General features: G+C 36.8%; 1 protein-coding gene across 31 annotated transcripts in view; it reads left to right on the top strand.

The window, feature by feature from the left end:
- Nucleotides 1-25,384, top strand: part of NRXN1 (neurexin 1) — a 734,224-nt gene extending 708,840 nt beyond the window's left edge. For 20 of the 31 annotated variants that reach the window (XM_040551878.1, XM_040551900.1, XM_040551893.1 and 17 more), the window contains 2 exons: nucleotides 8,408-8,495; nucleotides 24,410-25,384. In XM_040551878.1, the coding sequence (XP_040407812.1) occupies nucleotides 8,408-8,495; nucleotides 24,410-24,717 (396 nt within the window). In that variant the 3' untranslated portion in view covers nucleotides 24,718-25,384. The remainder of the gene's footprint in view (nucleotides 1-8,407; nucleotides 8,496-24,409) is intronic. The other 11 variants (XM_040551901.1, XM_040551898.1, XM_040551899.1 and 8 more) reach the window with 1 other exon arrangement.
- The last annotated feature ends 995 nt before the right edge of the window (nucleotides 25,385-26,379 follow it).

Genomic DNA, 26,379 nt, shown 5'->3' with positions numbered 1-26,379 from the left:
AAAGGGTTTGCTATCACTATAGCAATGTTGTAGTTTCATAAGCACATAGTCTGTAAGATAAAAAGAAAAAAAAAAAAAAGAACCTACAAAAGCCTCCACTGTGTTTTGTGAGTTCAGAATTAATAGAGACCAAAATGTTTACTTCAGCAAAAGAGAAGACTGAAAACAAAATTGTATCAGAAAATACAAGCATAATGCCTAGAAACATTTATCTTAAACTCAGAGGCAAAATTAATTTCTTGCCTAAGAGAAAATAAAGACTTGCATGTCATCAATCACATTCTGTTCCATGTATTCTAGATTTGGTGTAAATTTAAACAAAAAAAAATCAAACTTCATTTTTGCAGTTATTGTTTTATAATGAAGTATGGTGTTCATGAGAGAAGAACATGGATGTCCTGAGGAGAACCTGAGAAAGAAAGCCCAAGTGACTTTTAAAGAGTTCATAGAATTCCTGTCCCTTGTTCTCAAGCTGTTTCAGTTACCTAGGGGAAATATGTATGAAAAGTTATATTGAAGAGTAGCACAGCTTCTCATCAGTATGGTCTGTGACAGAAGCACTTGTAATCGGAGAATTAAAATTAGCAAAAAAATATGATTTCTGGAAACAGAAATATTACAACATTGCGAATCTAAAAGTTGGATGAGAGAGCAGTAATGTGACTATTCATTCAACCATTCTTCATCCAAGTCATGACTGCTTCAACAAGTGGAATAGTATAAACAATATATGAGGTATTATAAAATTAGGTGCCAGTGATTTGTTTGCGGACATGTTGCATGTCAATATCTACTTTCAAGGATAAAGTTGAAATCTGTGCCATATCTTTTCATCTGTGTTTCTTTCTCCAGTTTGAAATCACTGGGTTAGTCCTTTCTGCAACCTTGTGAAACTCCCTTGGGGCTTTGGGGGCAAAATGAGCTGTAGGTCAGCCCCCAGGTCCCAAGGGCACGGAGGGAAGTGAGTGTCTGTTTGTAACCAACCCCACTCCTGAAGTGAGGGAGTGGGCAGGATGGAGAAAAGATTGCAATGTAGACATGGTACTGAGCTCATACATTGATTATTCCCAGCCAACCACCTCCCTCCAACATCTCCGGCACAAGGGATAGAGACAGTCTGGTCTTTTTATTGTACCTGTAGGTCTGCATCAATCATGAGCAAGACCATGTCATACAGTTTTCAGGAAAGAAGTCAAATGCTGGCCCATTTTTCTGGCACTGCAAAACATGTTTAGGGCATTAGCAATGCAAGTGTGTATGATGCTGATGTTACTTCTCATGCAAAACATACCACCAGGTTTTTATGACATGAGTTGGCCTTGATGTTGGGCATATGTGAAAAGTGCACAATTCACCCTCATTACAGCAATCACTATTTTGAAGCAGTAGTCCAAAGTTCATGGTAAGCATCAGTTGTTTTCTTTATAAATACCAAACCTTGTGCCATAACATAAGACTTGGATCTAATAATGAATCTATAAAAAAAAATAAGAAGAATTAAAAAAATTCCTCCTGTTGAAAACTCAGAAATGGTAACTCCCATACTCCATACCACTTGCTATGCTTGCTACTTGTTATGCTTCCAAGAACCATAGCTAATCCTGGATCAGCTTGTTTGAAGAAGGGAAGTCCAGAATAGTTCTTGCTATTACGTAGTGAATGCAATGTTAAGGATCTCCTTGTAAGTCCTTTAAATATGGCAGAGGTGGCCATCATTAATGATGATGCTCACATTTTCAGTAGTTGTCTAATAAGGACAGAAAGAGAGAGGAAAACCAGTTGCTTTAATTTTCTGGACAGCAGCTCCTGGTATGTTTTTATAAGGGGATAAGAAAAGAGACATTCATAAATAAAATGAATGCATTTTTATTTGATCTACATCTGTGAAACCAACATTATTCATATAGTGCAGAAGGTGAGGGACATGACCTCAAAAGGCCAAATTTTGTTTATTTATTTATTTTTAAATTAGTAATATTTTTATATATTTTTTAAATTGATGCAGAGTGCTGACTGGCTAGCTGTCCACGTAAAATAAAATAAAATAAAATAAAATAAAATAAAAATGCAGCTTTGCGAGCACATAACTTGCAAAAAAATATTAGAAATATTAGCATTTTAATGTCCAAGTCCAGAAATAACTTTTTTTTTTTTTCAGCAGCATGGCAGTGAGAGAATACTTCCTTGATGTGTGTGGATGAGCAGTAATTGATGCACATGTACTTGTTTAACCTATAGCAGGCTAAATACAAATTTAAAGGCAATTCTCCAAATGACATGTCATCTAAGAGTTGATATTGTTCCTAGATCACTGTAGTATCTTTCCCAGCAAATTGCCTCATGCAGTAGGGGTTTATTAACACTAGGGAGAAGCTAGCTGAAGAGTACTACTGATTAATGTGACGTATTTGAGTTTCTTACTACAACTGTCTCAACAACCAGACATACGGATCTGCTCCATACACAGCAAATTAGATTTAAATTACATAGCCTTGGCTAGAAAATTGTGCAGCTAATTCACTCCCAAAAATGAAATTTGATTTTTTTCCACATGAACTCTTTTGTGGTTTTTCATACCCTGTTGGTTTCTGCCATTGCTTTAGGTTATTTTATCCCTTCATTTTAAAGAAAAAAATGGGGGGTGAGGAAGAGGGGGAGAAATATGTGTGTATATATATATATATATATATATGAGATATTTTTTTTAGGAACCTCCTTCACTGCCTCAGAAATTAATATGTCCAGTGCACGAGTACAAAATGACTTCTCCAAGCTCCCTTCTGTAAATATTACGTGGACCATATTTTCAATAAAAGTTTGCCACAGCTCATTAAGAATATAGAGGTATATATCTGTTGTTTTTTCCCTTGTTTGTACTGTGGCTCTAGCTACATACCATTCTGCTAAGCTGAAGCACACCTCTGCATTTAAATGTCAGTGGTAGCTGATTCTCACCAAACTAAACAGCAAGTATTTGAATAAACTTTTTCAGGAGGAAAAATGAAGCAATTTAAGCAAAGCTGGTAACCAAGAACTGGGGAAAAGGATGTCTCCTTTTTTTAAAGGAGATTTTTTAAAAGGATCTCTCAGGTGAACTGGATGTTTAATTTCCTAGTCCTGCATCTGAAAGTATGTTTTCAGATAGTCATTTGTCAACAGTCATTAATTAATTTACCCATTAAACCTCCTATAATTGCTCAGTTTATATCAGCTACCTGACCATCCCCTTGTACCACCTAGTCCCTCTTTACTCCCTTAGTCTTACCATTAATTTCTCACTTCCATGGTTCATGCTCCCATCCCTTCCCCACTGGGCTTTCAGTGCTGCCTGCTTCATCCCATACTGTTTGGGCTGCCGTCACCTCCTCACATTGCTCTAAGTATGTCCGGTTTCCTCCAAGAAGCTCTACAGCCTCTTCAGGCAATGCTCTTCAGGCACCATCTGTTCACAATATCTCCTTGGCCAGGCTTCTGCCTGGCTGTTCTCTGTCTCCTTTCTTCCTGACCACCCTGCTGTTTTGGAGAGTCATTTTGGGGAATCTGCTAGTGAGGGACACTGCTAACCTGTATCACTGCTAGCGCTTACATAGGACAAGGACACAGCAGCATCCTTGCCCAATCCTTCTCTTCCTCTGCTCTTCTCCCACACACTCATTTGTTGCATCTGCCCCTAAATTAAACAGTAAACTCAGAGCAGAGCCTTTTCCTTCCTGCTCCTTTTAGCACCAAACACGACGGTGCCTGGCTGATGTCATTAAGTGCCCCGGCTGTACAAATAAATAAGAATAGTTTTGATTACATAGCTGAAGTTCTAATCCAAAAATAATTTAAACAGTAGTCACAAGTGGTTATGCTGTCTATAATTCATATATAATAATTTAGGACTACTAGTTTTTAACTATCGTGTAATTTGAATTTACTTGCAGTTCTCATGGGATAAAGTATATTATTGAATAAGAAAGGAATAAACTATATTCAGAGTAGCTGTAGGGTGCTATGCTTTAAAAGAAAGCTGGTGGAGTTGTCGGAGAAAATATGCAGGATCCATTATACTGTTAATGAATGCACAATTCAGATTGGCGATTTAATTTTTAGATCGCATTTCTCTGGTACTGGCAGGTTTAACAGGCTTCATACATAAAAACTGAACAAGATAGTATGTATTTACACCCAGTCATGCAAAAATTGAATAATCAAAAAATAAGTTTCTTGTATGGTTTATTCACTTGCAATTTATTTATTTATTTTAGTGATGTAGCATGCGAAGAGCACAACTGTAATTTCTGGTACCACTACTGAACCTGTGGTTGTAACCTTTGAGGCAGCTTGGTATTTATCCACAGCTACAGCATTTCACCTGTATGTAAGCTATGACTAGAGCATAATTTTTTGATTTGGCCAGGAGCTTTCTTGAAATATTCAGCATTTCCTTTCTCAGACAGGGTGGCAGATTGGTGATATTTTCAACTCCCTTGGCTAAGAGACAAATCCTGCACTCCTTATTTTTTGCTAAGAGACCTGACTGATGTAAGATTTATTCCTGCAGGGACCACAACCATGAATGATTATCAGAAAACACTTTGTGTAGTGACTTGTAGCTTTAGAAAATGTGATTTTTATCCATTTTTTATACTGGCACATTAATTGTAAGCTTTTCCTATCATCCTTTTTTCTGAAACGTGAACAGATGTCCAACTTTTTAAGAAGCCATGTATTACAATGGACTGCATTTAAACTCATAGAGCCACAGCCACAGAATGAATCTGAAATGCTCTGAAACTACACAAAGAAAATAAGATAGAATCAAAAAAAATCCTGCTTGGCCTTCCATTTGTGCACCAGCTATTTAATTTATTTATTTATTTTCAATCTCTGACAACTAGATTATCACTTCTTAAAGGAATTTGAAAAACTCTCCCATGAGACATTCTAATCCAATCTTGTATTATGACAATACCAGTTGGATCTTACTCTATTTAGTCACTCACTGTAAATAAGGGATTTTCCACTGACTTTTAACTCCTCGATTAATGAGAATTGTTGGAACCGTGTCCTGGAAATTAGCCACAGAGCTAACAACAATTGCAATTCGCTTAGGAAAACTGTTTTATTTTAAATCTTCCCATCCAAATTAAAAAGCATGAAGAATATATAATGTGCAGTAAATAAAAAATATTACTCCATCTTGCATTATTATTCTATACCCCTTGGCTGCGTGAGACCCTTAGGTCTAAATCCTTCCTTCTGTTCATGCAAGTTACTGTCAGTCAGAGCTCTTCTGGAGAAAGCAGTCTGGTAGCTGGCCCATAATATTTCTGTAACTTATGTATTCTTTCTGTTCTCTACTGTTTCAGTGAATTCTTAATCCCATTTTAATTTGTATTAAGCAGTCTAATGACTTTTATGTGTAGTTTAGTCACTACCATCTCAGTTCCTTTTGTTCATTTGTCTTTTTTCGGGGGGGGGCGGAGGGGAGAAGGTGTTTGGGAGAAAGCAGAGAATAGAGGGAGGTTGTGACACATCTATTAATTGATACTTAAACTGGAATTATTCCTGACACATGTTTATGAAGAAAATTTTCACATGATCTTATCCCTCTCTTCTTATTCAAATAATGATACTTATTTTATTGTCTACAACAAAATCAGTATTATGTCTAGTATTGACTTTGAAACATAAATAATTTCACTCAGAGACATGAATGAGGTCTTTCTTGGTACGCAATATTCACACTTACTTAAGGAGATGCACATTTCTTTATCCATAATGTACATACACTTTTATCAGTCAAGAACATCCCTTTGTTCTTGTAGAAGTGTGAATACTCTGTCCATAGATAACACTGGAATTTGTGTCACTTTACAAAGACAGTTTTGACCTCCCTTTTATAAGTAACTGAAGAACGTATCTTTCACACATTAATGTACTTAAAGCATATGATGTTCCTGTAGTTATTTTCTGGTAATTTTGAATGCAGTGCAAACTGAACAAAGAAAATATAGTTAATTGATGTAAACTCTAACTATACTATCCCATATAAAGAATAATTAGAGACACTGCAGTCATGCTATAATTCTCTCTGGTCATTTCACCTCAATTGGCGTAAGTTACAAGGGTCACAGACTTACACATACATTCATGTACCAAAGCACCCTTACACAAAATTCCAGTTAGACCAGTAGATATTAAAGAAAATCATTTACTGCTATGACTATTAGGTATGCATATGTTGCTTTTTTTTACTTGCATAAAATTCCCCACTGCGCAGTTCGTAAGTGTTCGGTATTCCTGCTGCAGGTCATACAAGTATAGCATCATCTCCATTGTTATGGCAGAAGGAAAAATATATGACGCTGATTTTGCTGACAAAATTGAAATTGTTTGTTAGATGCACTGCACTTTTTCTTACTTTTTATTATTATAAGTGGTTTTTAAAGTACAGAGTTAACTTTTTATGTGCAGGCTTTATTAGTTGGTTACCTGATTGTTTCTTTTTTCTTTGTACTTTAGAAAAAAACACAAGCAGAGGTTGATTTTTAAATAGATATTGATTTTCAAACTTAAATGGTTGTCTTTTGGGGGAAGGAAATGGACATTAGAAATTCAAGATGTTTGCAGCTGACTTTTGTTATATCAGTTTTTCTACTTGTCAGAAAGAATGGACAACTAGAAAATATTTTTTGTTTAAACTATCATGTCCAAATCTGCCAGCTTACTTTGGCAGCCTTATAGATTTACAGAGTGACCTTCCCCAGTTATAAATCTTCCCAACTATAAGGAAAGGTGATTTTTGTGATTATGGCATTGAACTGTAACATAATACAGCTGTTGTCTATAGCCATTTTGATTACCTTTAGCAAGTTATTTCATTCTATTATGCTTCAGTCTTCTACCTGTAAAATATAATATTATTATAACAGGCTTTTCTTTGCTATATTTCACATACTAATGAATGTTTTCCTGTATCACTTTCCTACCCCACAGAAATGCTGAAAGCATGTGTTCATTAATAATCTTGAACCATGACAAAGAAAAGCCTATTAGTGTAATGTGCTTTGCTTTAAAACTTCAGTTAGAAGAATAATGATAAACAACATTGTTTAAGCTTTGGCCATAATGTTTAGAAATATAATATTCACATGTTCAGACTTAAACTGATGAGGTAAAACTTTGAGGTACTGTAGGTCTTTCTCCTATACTCATGCAAACAAACATCTAAAAATGTTATTTCACATTGAGCAAAATGATTTGTATATCCTTGTTGGAATATATATCAAACAGGAAATCAAGAATGGCTCTTTGTCATCTATATCCTTAGCCACATGTTTCAGTGTCACATCTTCTTATTCTCTCTGTGTATTTCCACCAGTGAGGTGAAGGGAAGCTTGAAATGGGCAGTTATGAAATATCTTACCCATAGGAAAAGCTTCTTCTTAACCTCATTAGTAATTGCGTGAGAAATGATCAGGAGTATGACAGTTTATATTTCCCTGCTATTATTTCCCCTAATAACTGTAGATGTTCTTATTATTTTTCTAAATGCTTGTTCTCAGAGGTGGCTTGAACAAGAGGTATTTCATTTTATCAGGTTCAGATTGATTGCCTCTGTGTTGTGTTGAATATGTTCTTGTTCTTGCACTATAAGAAAAGGTAGATAGAAATCCCCAGTTTCTTTTCTATACAGTGCTCCGGGTTGTATCATTTGTCTCTTTTGTCTTGATTTATTTGTTTATTTTTATTTTTTGTGCAAAGAACTGTCCAAGATAATTTTGGACAGAACCCCTCTGACCTCAACACAGAACTTAGGCAACACATCATTTATTCAAGACAACAGAATGTTTTAACTGGTACTTTCTAACGCTGCATGTATTTATTACAGTTTTTTTTCCTTTACTTTCTTTTCATTGAATAGAGGCTTTAATTTAATGACAGTTTTGTTTGCTTCTTTTCCATTTTTTTTGCCTCTGTATCTGCAAAAGCAAGTCCAATCAATGGAGAAAACATCACTACATTTCTGATAGTTTTAACAGCTGCAGGCAGTTCAATATTTTGACTTGTCTTTTAATGCTCTCAGTTTTCAGTAATATCATAGTAGAGACACTGGAGATAAGGAAAACCAGCAGCCCCAATATACATATTCTGTCCTTCTGCTTTCTGTTGTTTTACAAAAAAAAATATTACGTTTAAGAGCTTGCACTGGATATCTAACACAGTTCCTTTAAAAACTGACAAGTGCAAATTGAAAAGCAAAGTCCCATTAACAGGGAGTTGGAGAGTGTCACTGTGCCGTTAAATATTAAGTCTGGAATGCTCCGGGCCTTGCATAATTCCGAGGAAAGCCAGTGAGAATCTTAGAACATGTTAAGTCAATTAAAATATACCTATTTGACTTTTATTTTCTTCGCAGACCACAGATGACATCCTGGTGGCCTCAGCTGAATGTCCCAGTGATGACGAGGACATTGATCCCTGTGAGCCGAGCTCAGGTGGGTTAGGTTAGTCAACTTTTTTACTACTTTATTTCATATTTGCATGCTCCCATCCCACAGAAATTTGGAGGGACAGTCTTTTCTTACATAGCGCGGATATGGTGAATCTGGGCCTTTATACGCGTGGCGGTGTCAGTGGAGAGGGACAGTTTGCCATATATTTGTCAGAGACAAGGGCTGAGAATGCATTTTTGGTAGTCATGATCTGAGCAGGGTTACAGGTTACCAAAGGACCTAAGGCTGGACTTGGACAGGCAGTCTGGGGCCCCTGTAACTCTGTTGTCATGATAGGGACACCTTCATTTAGTAGAAAGATGTTGCAATTGTTAGTGCCTTAAGCATTTCTCCCAAATACAATAGAAGTACAATATTTCAAATAGCATATTTTGCCAGTAGTGAAAGCAGTGTTCATTTTGAATTATTGTTATAGACGGTAAAAACATGAAGACAATAGAATATGAAAGTCTCAAATTTCAAATTGTTTGATGGTATTTTTCCAAACCAAAGATTATTCAGAATGTATGTTTCAGTTCTGTTTAAAAACAAGCAAAAAAATGACATTCTAGTATTTTCCATGGAACAAAAGATCTCTAGTCTTTTGGCCATGTCCTTCCTACTCCCACTCACTAACGGGAAGTTGGTCCTAATTTTCCTCTCCGATACAGTTTCCCAGGTACATTCATATTTGAGTAAATAATACATACCTTCTCTAAGAATGTGAATGTTTGTCATGGATGTGAAATGAAGGCAAAAATTCATAATAGCAATCTGAAGAATTATGTTATTCTATAGCCTTTAAAAAATCCTAGATGTCTAAAGAATTAATTATTTTTTCATTGTTGGCTTCGGTTTGCTTTTACCTTTTCTGTGCAAACAGCTTGTGGTACTATATATATATATCAGTTTTTTTTTTTTATTCACTTTAATTCTGTCTTATTCAGTAGTACACTTATTGTCAGTTGTTTTAGATAATTTGGTAGTCTTCTGTACTTGCTGTTATACTTAATAATAAAAGAATTAATATAATTTGTTGTGTACTAACATATTTAGTTAAAGTAGGTAGTGAAATTTGAAACTGGGCAGTATATTAATGGAAATAATAACTAAGACCCTTAGTGTAACACTCAAACTGGGGGCAGTGGGTGTTTCTATATAGCCTTAAGACAAAGAAAATTTTGGTTCAAATGCAGATGTGTGAGTTCTTTCTGAAGTCACACCTAATACAAACATGCAAATACCATTTATTTAAATTTAAGTGAAAGAAGAGAAGTATATGACTTCTCTCAATTTTTGATTGACCTTCAGTGTGTCATTAGAGCTCTTCCAGAAACCAAGACATTTATGGGTTTGATGAGAACATTTTGGAGTCAAGTTTCTTATGCTTTCCAGTAAAAAGGTTTCAGAGTGTTTTTCAAACTGCCACAAGATGCTATGAACATTCTTAAACCTGAGTAGCACCAGGTACACCCACCTTACACGTTTCTTGCATCTCTCAGGAAGATGTTTCACTTGCAGAAGTCCCAGACATCATGAGCTAGATATTTGGGAATTGTGATGACAATTTACTTCTTGAAAGTTTGCCAATTAATTTCCAAGATTTTTTTCTGTTCTTTCCCTTATTTTCAAAATCTTGAGTTCAACAAGATTGTGTCTTTTCCTGTATATGTCATTGCAGTAGCTCATATGGTTCTGAGCTCATCCAAGCTAATTGTGTTCTAGCTTTAGTTAACTCAAGCCCTGCTGTTGAATAGATACATTTCCATTTGGCTGTGGGAGGGATGAAATGAAACTCTCTGATGTTATCATTTCTAACCAAACTGGAGTCTAGAGGGGAATGTGAATATTAGTCTTCCTGCAAAGCCTTGCCATTAGCTTTCCTGTTTTAGTGTACCATTCATCACCCAGCTACGCTTCTCATTTTTGTTTATTTGAGAGTGGTTTTACTGTTTCATTTCTTGGATCCCAACTGCTACTGCTTCTTTAAAAAAGTATGGATTGGCACAAGAATTATGTTCTCCATAAACACAATTGTCTGGATCATTTTATCTGTCATTCTTCACATCAAAATGTCATTTGTCCTCCCACTCTCAACTCTTAAAAGCTATTAATTTGCCTCCCTCTTCAATGGCCTTGTCCTTTTCTCCTATTTAAAACAACACGAACCAAAAGGGTTGGTGAAGTCATAAGCTCTTGCATATCTGTCTCCCTGTAAGCTGTTTTAGTCTTATTCACTTAGTCTTACAAATAAGCCTTCTTCATAAATAGTCCTGTAGCAATAAGGCACTGCACCATCTGAATAATACTGCTTCATGCTCTCCTAATAGGCTGGAACATAAGCGAGGAAAACATAAAATTGTTGACAGTGACAGATTTTTTTTTTTTCTTTTCATTTGGGATGGGAGATGAAAAAGGATATCTCCCTCCATTTAAATTCTTCCCATGGTTCAGTTCAGCTTTTCCCCCTTAAACCTTTTCAGAAACCAGAGTTGCTTCCCCATAGCCATTTCTCCATCTCCTCACTGATACTGGTGAAACTCGTGTTTCCTAACAGATCTCCTAGAAGGCCGAATTGTCAATTTTATTATTCCATTTTCACTTGAGAGGCCATAGCATGAGATTCCATTAGATTTCTGCTCTTACTTCTTGATGGTCATTCAGGGAAGGGATCTGCCCCAGCACAAGAGATGACGCAGCACACTCATTGCTCTCAGGTCAATGTTTCTCTAGCAAGAATACATTTAAGGGATGGCCAGAGCCCATTCATTTTTATTGATTGAGCCATAAGTGTACATTTACATGAGGATTGCCCAAAATATGTCTATTTCTAAACGAAGTTCTTAGCTCAGAATGAAACCCTATTCAAAAAACCATTTGAATATGGTAGATCTGTATATCATAGAAATTAGTTATCACTAAGTAGCTAAAGTGTACTGATTAAGATTTATTCTTAAAATAGGGCTTCTTTTCTAGGATAAATGCAGTTTGTAGTGGCTAACAAGTCTTGGTCTGCCACCACAAGCTTTGCTTTCTGTGCATCTATCTTCTGAAGAACAAAGGGAAAGATGCAAATTGCAACAAATTTCATATGGGAAATGAAAATGTAGACCAGACTGGGAGCTGCTAAGCAGCAATCCCATCAACTTGTCTGGAACATAAAGTCACAAGAATTATAATTGCAGATTTCATTGTGACTGCTTAACATGCCATAACTTGATGAAGTCATAACAAATTTATTAGCATGCGAAACTTAGTCAACATACTTTGTTTGCATTATGTTTTGTGTGGTAAGGCAACGTGTTGCTTTCGTAGTCTCCCCACCTTCCCTTTCCTACTCTAAATACTAATAGCAACACTAATAAAAACATTAACAGTTTATGTTTCCTCAGCTTCATGTCATAGAGTAAATAATAAAGCTTCTTCATTTTGTAGACAAGTTATGAAAATTACTAGTGGAAATGTGTCCAATAAAAAGACAACCTGGGACGTTTTACTAATTTTATCTGCAGAGCTATAAAACTGCGGGTGGACAAACTGCCATTCTGCATGTTCGGAGTGCTGTTCCAGCCTTCCCTGAGTTCTGTACAGAACTCTGATTTCTGCTGAGTTGCAATGAGCATGTGTGCTACACTGCTTAATTGCTCCAGCTATACTGGCTGGTATTTTATTTGTCAGCTATTATCTAACCTCTTTTGTGGCTATGGAAAAGTTTCAAAATGCAGAGATCCAAATTGGCCTAAATTAAGTGAAGTCATGGAGTTTAAAGGCAGGGAAATCTGGACTGTGGAATAAATCTTACAGGTTTTAGCATACACACAAACAGTTTTGTTTTTATTTTCTGCAAACTAGAGTTAAATCCTTCTCAAACTCAGGAGTCAACCAAGTTTTAAGTTAGAATTTAGTTTGAAAAACCTGTCCAGATGGCTGTGGCAGAAGTGGGATGGATAGAGGATTTGGCAGTCTTTAAGAATATAGCCAGCATACATATGGTATCTGCTAGCCTTGAAAGCGTTAGCAGACAACCTTCAAGGTGAAAAGATGGTCTTTTAGTAACAAACTACCTGTCAGGTTGCAACCAAAATAAATACTTCATCATCTCTTAATCAATATTTGCCTGTCTGGCAACTCTTGGGTTCTACTTCCCAGGGCAGTGTTTGATTGGTGTCAGACCTTGTCCTGTACGTGTTCTATAGGGAAACAGGGCAATAATAGGATAAATTTCAGTGCTGTATACTAACTGGTGTAGGTACCTGTCTTAGCCTTGATTCTTGATCCAGAGAGAGTAATGGGATTAGACATTTTCCTGCATTATTATGTAAGAACCAATAGGATAGATACTTACTCACTGATCTTTGAGCATGTATTGATTTTACTACACCTTGGCTTGGCATATTACATTGCAGACAACAATTGGCAACATTCAGAAATCTGCAAAGCATCGGTACAGCCAAGAGACAGCAAACAAGTCACTACTTTTGATGTTTCTTACGGTACATTGTAGAGACTATTGTTCACTGTTCTGGGGAAGGTTTATTCCTTTAAGCAGAATATTACGGGATTTTGCATGCAAACTGCTTGCTGCATATGTATGTCCCCCTGCTGTGTTATGACATGTATTGGACAGATGGAGATGGCTAGGAACCATACAGTTCTCAAACACTTTGTGATGGTTTAGGTTTGGTCCCAGAATTTATACCTATTTTTTCTAATGAGCAGAGCTGTGTGAAATATGGCCTGTGAATGATTTATGTTTATTTCTAGAAGTTTTACTCTTCTTTTTCTGTCAGAAATTACTGCACTGTATTACTTGTGCAAATACACTTCACTGAATGTATTGTGCAAGGACCTGGAAAAAAAAGAAAAAAAAAATTACAGTTAGTTCACAGGGCAACTGTGGTCATTATGGCTTGAGACAAAAAGGAAATATTTATGCCTCGTTCCAATTATCCCGTAGTTGTATATGTATTTTCAGTATTAGAAAGATCATTGGGTTGCCTTGAATCTGCTTCTTTAAATGCTTAGCTGAAATACATAAAGATGTTTCTACATGAACTGCTACAGAGTGAAAATTATATAGTTTTATTTGCAACCTTCTCAAATGTTAGAATTGGGAAAGAAAGGCACTTACCACATGTATATAGCATGTAGAACATATAAAGGAACTTAGAGACTTCAAATATACATTAATGTTCCTGTAAGTGAAGTTAAAATAGTTGATTTTATTTAATTTTATAAATCAGAAGGCCTCCCCCCTCCAAATCATCAGAAAGCAAATGTAGCACTTTTCCAAATGTTTTTATTGTGAAATCAACCACTTTTTTTTTTTTTTTTTGTCAACAGTCTTAGCTCTTCCTGTGTGTCACTGCAAATTACATATATGGCATTTCTCATTTGAATTTGATCAGAAAGATGTATTTTTTAATCATCTAAGTAAATGAGGTTAAAAATGATGATTAATTGATTGTATCAACAGTGATCTCCACTCTTTGTCAGCCATGTCATTGAAACATAAGGACACTGACTAAACTTGTAGCTCTCTAGCCAGTCCTAGCTTTCCTAGCCAGTATTTTCATACGTTCCTCATGTTGGGAGCTGCTGAAAACAATGGCACGTGCTGAAAGGAGGGTTTTTCTTTAACTCACATAAATATTTTTTCAAGAATTTAGAGAATTCTAATTCCTGAAATGGATTCTCTGTAATTTTGGTGGTTGTCTACATGTTCATACTCTCATACATCATTCCTTTGTGTAGCCTCATCTACTACAGGGGATTCATGAACAAAATAAAATTCTTTAAAAGTTTATTTTTAAAGCACACTGTAAGACAGAATGCAGCTGTTGCTAGCTATACATGCCTTTTAAATGTGAACGCTTCAAGTATATATTCCTTGCTGAACATATTCAGTTCAAAGAGAGTTTTAATACAAAGCCTAGAGATGACATCTCTAATCTAAAGCTAATGCTTTCCAGGATGTATTAATTGCAGTCATAGTGATATGAACATATCAGAATTTAGAATATGGATGGAAATTGGGGGCTGACTTTTTTTTTCTTGAGCCATAATAGTTTTCTATCAGTGTAATATCAGTGACTCTATGAGTGGTAAGAAATATTGACAACAAGTTCCTATATTTCATACAAAGCTCTGTGCTAACTCATAGAAAACCTTATCCACTGGTGCACAAATGATGAACAGAGTTTCTTGTGTTTAAATTTTGAGAGTGCATTCATATTCCACTTAATTCTTACTAAAGATGAAGATTTTCATTTCTATAATATGTATATGAATGGTAAACATTCATGATGTAAATACTGGGATTGTTATTTGTATGGCAGTCCCTAAAGCCATCTTTCAGGTGTATGCATACAATATGAAAAGATAGTTCAGAGAAGTGTATGAATTGATAATTATTAGTATTGCTATTATGTGCTTATTTATTTGGAGTTAGACATCTCTACAGCGCAGATGAAACCAGATGGTAATGTTTCTAGTTTTTCAATGAAACTTTATTATTTTATAAACAATCATTCATGAAAAATGGGCATATTACTTAGTGTTCCTGGTGGAGTAGCCCACGTTACTTTTCATTCTTTTAAAGATGTAAAACACTGTTTGTGACTCAATTCTGAAGGTATTTACACACAAAGCTGAAGCATATGATCCTGTTTGCTAGTATATCTGGACTGGTATATGAATTCAGAGAAGCAAACCAGGCACTTCACATCACTAATTCACAAATGCATGTGAACTATGTGTGTTATATCCATTGATCTCAGTGGAACTTCCTTGATTTTTCAGTGCTCATCTAGATCATGGACAACAAAATGTCTAGAGAGAGAATATAGTGTCCTTTTATTCAGGTGTAGAAATGATATTTTAGTCCAAGGCAAGCATATAGTCCCTGCAGGAGATAGTGAGTCAGAAAGTGAATGGCAAGCATGTCAGAGCTAAGTATCACAGTTCTGTGGGCAGGCTGGAGGAGTGCAGATTTTTACTCTCATTCAGCGCAAACAGAGGTGGAGGAATATAGTCTTATACCATTGTTGGAGTTATCTGGGGAATATGATTTGTCTTCTTACAATCCATTTAGTATTCTTTCTCTCTTATTTTCTCTCTACCTTGCCACATAGATACGCGTAAACTCTTGAGAACTTATCTTCCTCAATTTCCGTAGAAAAATTTACAGAAAACACTGTTGCTAGCATATAAGCAGTAGCTTGACCTGTTCTTTTTGCTAGTCTCAGATAAAGAACCTGGCCTTACAGACTATTCCAGCATTAGCTGGAGAGGGAGATGTGTCCAGAATGACTCCAAAGAAAGAGAAATAAATCAAGCAAATCAGAATATTACTGAATAAGGCATTACATAGACCTAACAAATTTGTTAACAGTTAATGCAGTGGCTTTGTCAGTCACACACAAAAAAAGAAAAAAGAAAGAAATTGGGTTCATGACCGTGTTCTTTTAGACAAAGCAGTCTTGATTTTCAAGACTGACATTCAAGATTTTCAGTTATACAAAAAATTGTATCCCAGTGTTCTGTGCATGTATCCTAATGTGTGAAAAGAAGTTCACGGAAGTTTTAAGTCTTTAAGGATTGTTAGTTTTTAGCCACAGAAATAAGAGTGTGCTTTCATGGCATTCACTGTGAGATGTTTCCACAATTAAAAAAAAAAAAAAAAAACACCTAAATTACAAGATGTTGGTCTTTCTGATTTGATCCTGCGGGTGCTGCCCACAGTCAGCAGCTCTTCAAGAACGGCTCCCACATGGCTCCATACCACGGGGTCTATCCCCCAGGAGCAAACTGCTCCAGCACGGGTCCCCCACGGGCAGCAGCTCCCCCCAGACCCCCTGCTCCTGCGTGGGCTCCTCTCCACGGGCTGCAGCTCCGGCCCGGGGCCTGCTCCTGCGGGGGCTCTCCATGGGCCGCAGCCTCCTTCAGGCCACATCCACCTGCTCCACCGGGGGCTCCTCCAAGGGCTGCAGCGTGGAGATCTGCTCCATGTGGGACCCATGGGCTGCAGGGGGACAGCCTGCTCCACCAGGGGCCTCTCCACAGGCCACAGGGGAACTGCTGCTGCATGCCTGGATCACCTCCTGCCCTCCTTCTGCACTCACCTTGGGGCCTGCAGGGCTGCTTCTTGCTCCTCTCTCCCAGCTTCTATAGCACAGCAGTCTTTTTCCTTTTCTTAAATCTGCTCTCCCAGAGGCCCAACCAATGTTTCTCAGAGGCTCAGCTCTGGCCAGCAACAGGTCCATTTTGGAGCTGCCTGGAGCTGACTCTGATCTGACATGGGATCAGCTGCTGTTCTCTGCTCACAGAAGCCACCCCTGCAGCCCCCCTGCTACCAAAACCTTGCTATGTAAACTCAATATAGTAATGCATATGCATTGAATTTACCTCTATGTGGAAAGATTTTTTTCCTCAGGCTTATTTATCATCATTGTCTTTATGGACATGTTAGAAGAAAAACAATATTTTGCAAATGTATAAGTAGGTTTATAGCTAAAACACTGGTCTGAATTAACATTGCTCAACTTCTATGCCAAAGCTTCCTCTTATACCAAGTTTGAACAAAGCATTATTAAATCAGGTCCTTAAAATTCTATAGGAAATTTACCTCAGATACTGTTTGGAGGAAGGACTAGATAGAAAGATGGGAATCTGAGGCAGCCATCCCTAGCAAACAGCGAAAATACAATTTTGCTAAGGAAGTGGGAATGCTGGCAGTACTGCATGTATGCATGTATGCAGTACTGCATGCATGACAGTGGGTCAGAGGCCAGAGCATTGTGTGTCTGCATTAAATGACACTGGGCACTGTCTGTTCATAAGCTCTTTTGCAGCTTAGGTTTTTCTGCATTCAAACTGGGGACTTATAAGTGTTCAAGCAAAACTCTATGCTTCTAGCTAACCATTTGCAGTACCTGATAAATTCAATTAATATGGTGTTACAAAGTAGCTGGTGTATACCAGCTGCAGCTTATCAACTAATTACCATGTTAACAGACTGCTAGCAGCGAAGACGGTTGCTTACCCCACTACTAGACAACAGAGATAAGGATGAACAGTACTTTTTGCTGGTGTTTTCTAGCAATCAATGCAGAGTGAATTTTCATTATCTCTTGCATAAATAGTAGTAGGACCATAGCTGCTAATTTTCAGCTACTTGCTAAGACCTAATTTAAACCTCTGCATAAACATTGCATTTTTTAGTGTGTCATTTGACAGCCTACAAAGTGGCAGGTGAATCCTGACAAGTTTGAGAAGTAGGTATTCTCTAAGGGTATTGTTCATAAATGGAAGCAGACAAAATTCAAGGCAAAAATAACGTGTAATGAGGATGGATGGACCCAGAATAGTCTAACCTTAGGCTATTTCAATCTAACCATCTAAAGACTTGAATGAGACCTTGTTCTGCTGTGTTGACATACCATTCTGGCCCATAGGTTTCAAAATCTGCACTTTTCCTAAGGTTAAGAACTGTAGTCTAGATATAGGACTTGGACAGTTTCAATGTAAACTGGTTTAAACAGTGGTAAAGGGTATTGTGAACATACCCTTTAAAATCTTACAGAAAAGGGATAATGGAAAAGTAAGATGGAAGAAGTGAGAACATTCGGGGAATCACCCATGTTTGCAAAGATGAATGTGGGTGTATGCATCTCCAGATCATTTCATGAGCAAGAATCATTCCTTGCTCTGTAGGTCAAGCCATCAGATTCCTCATTCTTTACAATGACATTTTGGTGTTCCCTTGCAGAAAATTGATTCCTAGTTTAGGTGGTAAGTTTTTGTTTTGTTTTGCTTTCTTTATTTTTTAATGAAATTATAATAAAAACAGCAACCAGTGAAACCTTGGTCCTACTAAGCTCAACAGCAAAGCTTTCACTAAATTCAAAGGGGCCCAAATGTCACTGTCACTAACACAACAAGTTTTTGGTAAAATGAAGCCAATCTAACAGTTACCTGCCACCAAAAATGTGTTCCCAGTGCCCCTGCCCTTTTGTGTTTTTTTGTAGTAACATGGGTGTTCACCTGACATTTCAGGGACCTAGAGCTGCAGGCAACTAACATACTGGTTTAGCTTTCTTAAGTGAGTTGCCACAATTGGAATTGCTTAGCTCAAGCTTGAAAATAAGTTATCGGTAGTATATAATATTTTTGTTTAGTCTTCCTTATTTTATTTGCAAGAACATTTTTTCCCATTTAGGAATACTTCAATTCAAAATCTAGACCACCCACTGACTCTGCTGATCAGTCAAAATTTCTGAAGCGAAGTAACAAATTACCAGAGATTCCCCAGAACACACACACAAAAACAGGATAAATTACATAATTTGGAAAAGAAAGAAGCAGAGATGCAACGATGAATGTCAAATGTAGGAGTGGGGAGAGATAGGACTGACAGCTGAACTGGTAAAAGGAGAAAGCATCCATATTGAAAGGGAAGGAATACTAAAAAAGGAGCAATACAACTGAAAATGTTAACAAAAAAAAAAAATAGAGCACAGAGATGAAGACTGCTAAATATGTGAAGTGATATATTGGTTCAAATCTTCCATTTTGGCTAAAATTAAATTCAATTTTGCAGAAAATGTTTTCACAAAAGCTTTTTATTAAACTGTGAAATGTTCCCCTCTGCTCTGCAGATCGTATTAACTTATAAAATCCATTGATTTGGCATGCTCCATCAATTGCCACTGTGCTACCAACTTATCTCCCTTTAGATTTATTTTGATATTTAAAGAAGATTGAGCCAACAACCCTCCCACCTCTCAACTACAGGAAAAAAAAAAAAAACCTACCTGCAAAACCTTAAGTCCTAAGGAGTTGGTAGAATTTGTAAATTATTTGAAGTCAATATACAGCCAATCACTGCATTTGGAAATAAAAACTACATTCAGTGCAAAGAGAGAATGTTTTATTTCCTAATAAAGGGGCCACTATTTTTACATGTAGATGGTTTTTTGCTGCTAGACTTCTTTTGTTATTAGCTAAATTAGTTAGTGTTGCTTTAGAAGCATGTTAATGTATTATGTCTTTCCTACTAAGAACATTTAAGATTTCAATTTCTAGGAAGCAAATAATCTGGCTTTGCATACCAAAGAGTAGAACAGATACTGTAATAATTTTATCTTAAACACCTCTGAAAGTAGGTTATTGTCTTGTTCCCTCAAACTCAGCAAGCATTTGACAAATTTCTTGGAGCAAATGCATTGGTGTGAATTCAAGATGGCAAACGTAGTTACTCAGCTCACAAGCACCACACCTTTCCACCACATCTCTGTGGGTTGTATATGCAGCTCTCAGCTCCCATTCTCTTTTAATCATCATGTTGCAATGGCTAAGAAGTGCAGTGCTGTGCGCGCAGCAAAGCAGCTAGTTTTGTGGTACCTCTCTCACAAGGGCTTAATCATGCCTTTGAATATAGACCATTTCAGATCTGATGTAAATTTGTCACTGAGCTACAGCAGCTACATGTGGAATCACCTCCTACTTCTTCCCTCCCATGACAGCTGAGTCATTGCTGGGCATCCCCTGGGGAGCCAGTTTTTGCCCCCTTTCAAGAATCACGTGAAAACAGGTAGGAAGGCAGCAGGCTGAGATACCCCTGTATTTGGACCAGAATAGTTTTGCACAAGTTTACAGCCAATACTCATGCTGATTTTGCAATTGGGCTGCATCTGTCCCACCTGTTCAGCAAGGGAAGTACTGAGATTTGTTTTTCAGACATATATATATATTAATTTTTTTTTGTAATGAGAAGTAGAAATTGCAGTAAGCTCAGAAACCCGTTCACCAGAATCCAACAATGCTGCAAAAAGTTGACTACAAACAGGTCTAGAATGATAGCACACAGAGTGAAAATTAGTATGTGTCCTGTAAATAATTGCCTTCATGCCTCATTGCAAATGTAGTAGTTAAACATTCTTGTCTTGTGAGTAATTTCCTATTCACAGTTTGTGGAAAGGTATAAATGTAAAGAAAACACATTTGGGGTCCTTTTGTTGGATTTTTTGTTTTGTTTTTAAGTCTGCTAATTTCAATTCACAAACACCATGGGAGCCTGCAATTCCAATTTTCTTTTCACAGTATTAATGAAAACTGGGCACTGAAAATAGTCAGATTTTTCCTGTTAAATTTTAAACCCCTTTAGAAGTACAGTCAAGAATAATAACTTTCTAATCCATTATTACACAATGTTAAACTGTGTTCAATTGCTATTATTTCATGCAAAGTTTTTTGTAAGTGGTAGAAGAGGCTTTTAAAAATCAGTCTGTTCTAAGCTGGTATTTGAGGTAATCCGAAAATGCTGTTCATGTGCTGTTGAGGGGAAGACTTGTGCTTCATAGCAGTTGCTTTGAGAAGGGATCCTTGCACCACAAGATGACTTGTATTTCCTCTCACTGTTATGGCATGGTCTGAGCATAATTACGGTCCTAATGATTTTCTCTGGTTCTTCACTGAGCTATCCTCAATTTAGTATAGATTGTTTCAGGATATTTTTGTGACTTTTCAGTCTTAAATATTGGGATCTTTTTAATATTTAATCTTGATTCACCTCCAGAGTATCTAGCTTCTTATTTAAAATAAGAATCTTAATCTAGGATTTCTAACGCTACGGACACTTACAGAGACTGCGACCAAGTAGCAGCCAAGGTTTACCCATAGGTAAACAGCTCTGCTGCTGTGCCAGGAGCCAATGACTCTGGCTGGTTCAGCTGCAGAGATGGTGGGTGGCATCATGCGTTTCTCAAAGAGTTGGGAAGTGAAGAGCAAGATTTCTGTAACCTGGTAATTGTTGCTTGCTCTCCACTGATAGACAAGCACTTTCTCTCCACTGATAGACAAGCACTGTTGTGCTTGTCTGCAATTGTTCTTCTCTTGGAAGAAAAAAAAAATCCAGGTAAATTCCCTAAGTATTCCTCTGTCTTAGTCAACTGAAAGTCCTGCTTAAATAAACGGTAGCTGTTTCAGCAGTGTTGATGTCTGGGGACTTATTTATTTACACAGATTACAGAGGAAGTGTAGGCTGGCCTTTTCCTAGTGCCCTTTCCCTCCCTGTCTGAAGATCGGACACTTGCTTTATAGCATGTGCTCCACAAGTCTTTCCCACCTGAAATGTACACAGACAAACCCATGTGCTTTGTAAAACTTTCCTCTTATTTTCTTCTTCTTCATTTGTCTCAGGAGGCCCTGCTAGGTTAAAGGCATATTTTAATGTAAACGGAAGAAAAATTACAAGTAATTTTCCCCTGCTGAACTGCTCCTTTTACAAAAGTCCAAACAAATGTAGCAACAGATGCTTTAAAAGTGTTCTAAGTTTAAATAACATTCATGTAGTTGAATATTCCTAAGACAGATGGGATAAATGAGATAATTGTGAAAACATTCTTAAAAATAAAAGGCTGCCATCAGGTGAGAGGCAAGAGTTTAGGTAATGTTGAAAAATATATCCTACTTGTTTTTTCAGGTTGCAGTGTTAAAAGACTATTTTCCTATAAGCAAGCTGTTAATCGTCATTTAGTGGACATCATTTGTAAAGTTAGTTGATGGCATTTGGGCCAAATGTCTGTTACTTTAAAGAGAAAGAGCAGCTGTTAGTCCATCAGGTATTGACAGAATTCATTCAGTTGCTTTTATTCATTTCCTGAAACCACGTACAGTAAGATAAGACATTGTCTCATTTTTCATTCACTCTGGAAATACTCAGGAGTCTTTGTTCTGAAACAATGCATTGTCTTTTATAAAGCAATAAATGACAACTTATGTGTAAAAGGATTTCCATTTACTACAATAGCTACAATGAAGAAACGGGATCTAATAGAGTTACTTACTACTTTGAGACAGACCCTATTTCTTAGTAGGATGGTACCTACCGTGAAATGAGAAAAAATCTTTGAGCCTTCTGAAGTGAAACTTCAAGATCTCTTGTGTAGTCATAGAATAGACCAATTGTATCAACTTGTACTAACTAAGAACTTGCAGAGGAAAAAATATATATATAAAATTAAAGTACTATTTGACACAAATGACAGTTTTCTTGCATCTTACTGTGGTGCCTCCGTTATTTCAGCCAAATAAAATGTCACCTTCTTTGAACCTATGTGGGATAACTGTCAGGAAGTGGCTTTCTAACATTAAGAACACAAATCACCAATACAATATGAGTAATACCAAGATGGGCAGGGAGCTTCATTCTTTTCAGGGTCTGTGGCTTTTTCACTGTTTTATTATTCATTGACCAATTGTGGATGTCTGTAGCTAGTGGCTGCTTTTAATTCTGGTTGCCCAAACTCGTTGCAGTTGTCTGACATAACAGTTTGTGTGGCATTACCTTTAATGTAGCATCCTTAAAATCATCTTCCTATTATGTCTAGAGTGCAAAAAAAAAGTGACTATGGGGCATATGCCTTTATGCACCTTAAACAAGATATTTCTCTAATACACTTCTTTAAAATGCTGGTTGTAGCAAGGGCTGACAAAGCTGAAATTACGAATACATTGTAAAACTAGTGTTTAGCTGTACTCTTAGTTAACATTTATATTGTATTGACTGCATTTTCAGCCATGTATAATGATTTAAAATGTGGTTTCTATAAGCCAGCCTGGATGCTTAATGAAAGTGTTCTGCACTGCTCAGTGGGAAGCTTTGGTTCACTCACTGCTCTTTTCTTGCTCCTGAGCTCAGCCAAAGCTGGTTGTGCTAGGGTACACAGCCTCTCAGGGTTTTGGAAATGCTGTTATAATTAGAGGAATACTGCATAGACCCAAGTCTCTTCATTTTTTGTCGATAATACTTCATAAGTTATAGAAGATCTATCTCACCTATTGCCGCTCAAAGATATTCTGTACGAGGATCTTCCTCTCCTCCTGCTAAATGCAGTAAAGGAGATCACAGGAGATACATGGGCATTGTGTGTGCGGTGGGCATTTAACCTACAAATTCCTTCTGGAATTAGCTTTCATACCATATGGCTGTGCAAGGGGATAAAATATGCCAGACAACACAATAGTTCCTATCAAGAAGACTTCACAGTCTGAAGACACAGGTCAGTTCAGTTCATATCACAACTGAAAAGAACAGAATGTGACCTGAGAGGTGGGTTTTTTAGAAGGTTGAATCCTTGTCTAGTGTAATTTGAGAGGTTTTTTATGGACATACAGTTGCCTGGAGGAACATCTGGTCAATGAAGAAAAGAGGGAATTGGAGAAATTGAGTGAAAAGGTACTCCTAAAGCATAGCCATATTCAAGGAAGACTGTGAATTACAAAAGAGAAGGTAGACTTGAGGGTACTCTAAAAGAAAGAAAAGTATAAATATAATTAATTTGAAAAAAAATATTCGAAGGAAAGGAGAAATTGAGAAGCTGGTTGAAGGAAGGCTAAAGAATAGCTGAGGATACTTTATCTGTAGACAACTTATTAGTTGTTATCATTTATTATTATGGGGAATTTTGATTTTTCCCCCCCATTTCATTTGCTAATGTGTCTTATTATCACTGTCCTCACAATAAGTACTATACTGTCACTGTTGGTTTTTTACAAAAGATGGCCAAAGGAGAAGGGAGAGATTCTTTCTTTCCAGATGTTAGTGTTCTGGCATTTAAATTTAATTATTCCAGATGATTTAGACATTCTTTGCTTAGTAACAACGCTTGGAGAAATGATGGTTTTGAAGGCTAAAATTAGATTGTCCATGCTGTCCTCTTCCTTGCTTAAAAGCCTGTTTACTCATATTAACACACATAAAAGTTGAATGGGCTGCGAAGCTGAATGTTTTAGGAGTAGGGTACTTGGCCTGACCCAAGTGAGTGCAAATAGAATTATGCACGATAGTAGCAGGTAGATATGACTAACTCCTCAATGTGCAAACTCAATAATAACCTCTCCCTTATTTCATTATCTACCTACAGCAAATCCTACCAGGGCAGGAGGAGGAAGGGAGTATCCTGGCTCGTCCGAGGTGATTCGTGAATCCAGCAGCACAACAGGCATGGTAGTTGGGATTGTGGCAGCAGCAGCGCTGTGCATCCTCATTCTCCTGTATGCTATGTACAAGTACAGGAACCGAGACGAAGGATCGTATCATGTAGATGAGAGTCGAAACTACATCAGTAACTCAGCACAATCCAATGGGGCTGTAATCAAGGAAAAACAGCCCAACAGTGCTAAAAGTTCCAACAAAAACAAGAAAAATAAGGATAAGGAGTACTATGTCTGATCTCAACATCTAAAAGAACGCTTGTATAGAAATAGTCTTCATTTTATCTGAGACGTAATACAAACTTATTTACTTTACTTTTTATGAAGCACATTCAAAAACAAAAGACAGGGAATGCAATCAGAAAGGAAAGACTGTTTTTAAAAACAAGCATTTCATGCTCTTGTTTTTCAGAAACGGGAGCTGATAAATTCCCTAACATCCACAAGTGTTTTCATTTACTCTGCCTGTCTTTATGTTGCTGGAACAGTTCTGAAAGACAATGATGGCACCACGCATTCATAAAGCAAGGAGTATTACTACAACATCAAGGCACAATATGAAACAAAACAAATTTAAAAAAAACAGGAAAAAAAATAAAACAGAAAAAAGAAGCTACCTATGATTCTGGATTTAGCCAAAGTGCTAGTGCTTTCTTGAGAAGTAAGTTAGTCTTATTGTCAGAGAAGACTGTCATTATATATGGTGACTCAACAAGCAAACATAAACAGTTTGCCGTCTGGTGCAGTGAAGCAGTGATTGGAAACTTGCATTTGAAACAAAGTGCTGGCTTTTCTGAAGACTTATGTAGAAATACTTTCAAAAAGCCCCTTTCTGGTTGTGAGGAAAATAGTATGGAGGCCTTATTTTCAAAAAAAAAAAAAAATCTGGAATATAAGGCACATTTCCACAAAAGAAAAAAAAAAAAAAAAGAAAAGGAAACAAGAGGGCATAGATGCAATCATTGGGAAATTTTCATGCACGCTTAATATGTTATTACATATGTTTATATAAAAACACATCTATATGTGCTTTCTGGACTGTGATAAGTGATGTTTTATAGCCTGTTGTATAGAAAATGCAAACTATATCTGCTCTTCAGCCATTTTTGGTAAACTCAATGTTATAAGTGTTGCTAGGTATAGAGAGTTTTATGACATCTGAAGCAACAGACCCACTTTAGTTTTTTTGCAGCCATTATAAATTGTCACAGACTTTTTTCCTTTTTTTTTCCTTTATTTTACAGTGTAGTGGTTATACTAAGGGGAACATGTATGAATGTATATAAGAGTCAGCTAGTTTTTTTCTTACCTGTACAGCCTCTATTCTGTTGCAATTAAGTTCTTGTAGTTTGTATGAAAGAAGTGGACTAGAAAGCAAAAATATATATCTATTGTAATTTATCTTCTCCTTCCTATCCCTATCTCTTGCTCCTGATATGCATCAATGAAGTTGATCAGAACAGCCAATTTTCCTAGAAATATACTTTCATTAATTAGCTAAATATTTAGTGACTTACACTGGCCTTTGGCTTCCAGTCAGAGCTTCACTATTGGAGAGCATGGTTTGCCTTACAGAAACCTGTTCTTACAAAATTATGAGAATGATGAGTTTCTTGAGAATCTTAGGAAGTATCATACTGTGTTGATCTGGCATTCAGTTATATTAACAACAGCTACTACAGCATTGGATGGCAAAAGATCTAAAAAGACCCATTTTAATTATCCAGACTGATTCTACTGCAGAATGTACCCCTTTCTCCAAAACGGAAATAATCTGAGGTGCATGATAGTACTTTTCAATGGTGGGCATTTTGGCACATAAATTTTTTAGCTAAGTTGATTGTGTAGTATTGCAAGGCATCATAATTAGACAAATATAAGTTCATCATGTTTTGAAGTA

Source organism: Cygnus olor, chromosome 3 (genome assembly GCF_009769625.2).
Source record: "Cygnus olor isolate bCygOlo1 chromosome 3, bCygOlo1.pri.v2, whole genome shotgun sequence".
In the NCBI taxonomy this organism is placed as follows: Eukaryota; Metazoa; Chordata; class Aves; order Anseriformes; family Anatidae; genus Cygnus; species Cygnus olor.
Note: the sequence above shows the minus strand (reverse complement) of the source record. Positions and strands in the feature narration are given on the sequence as shown.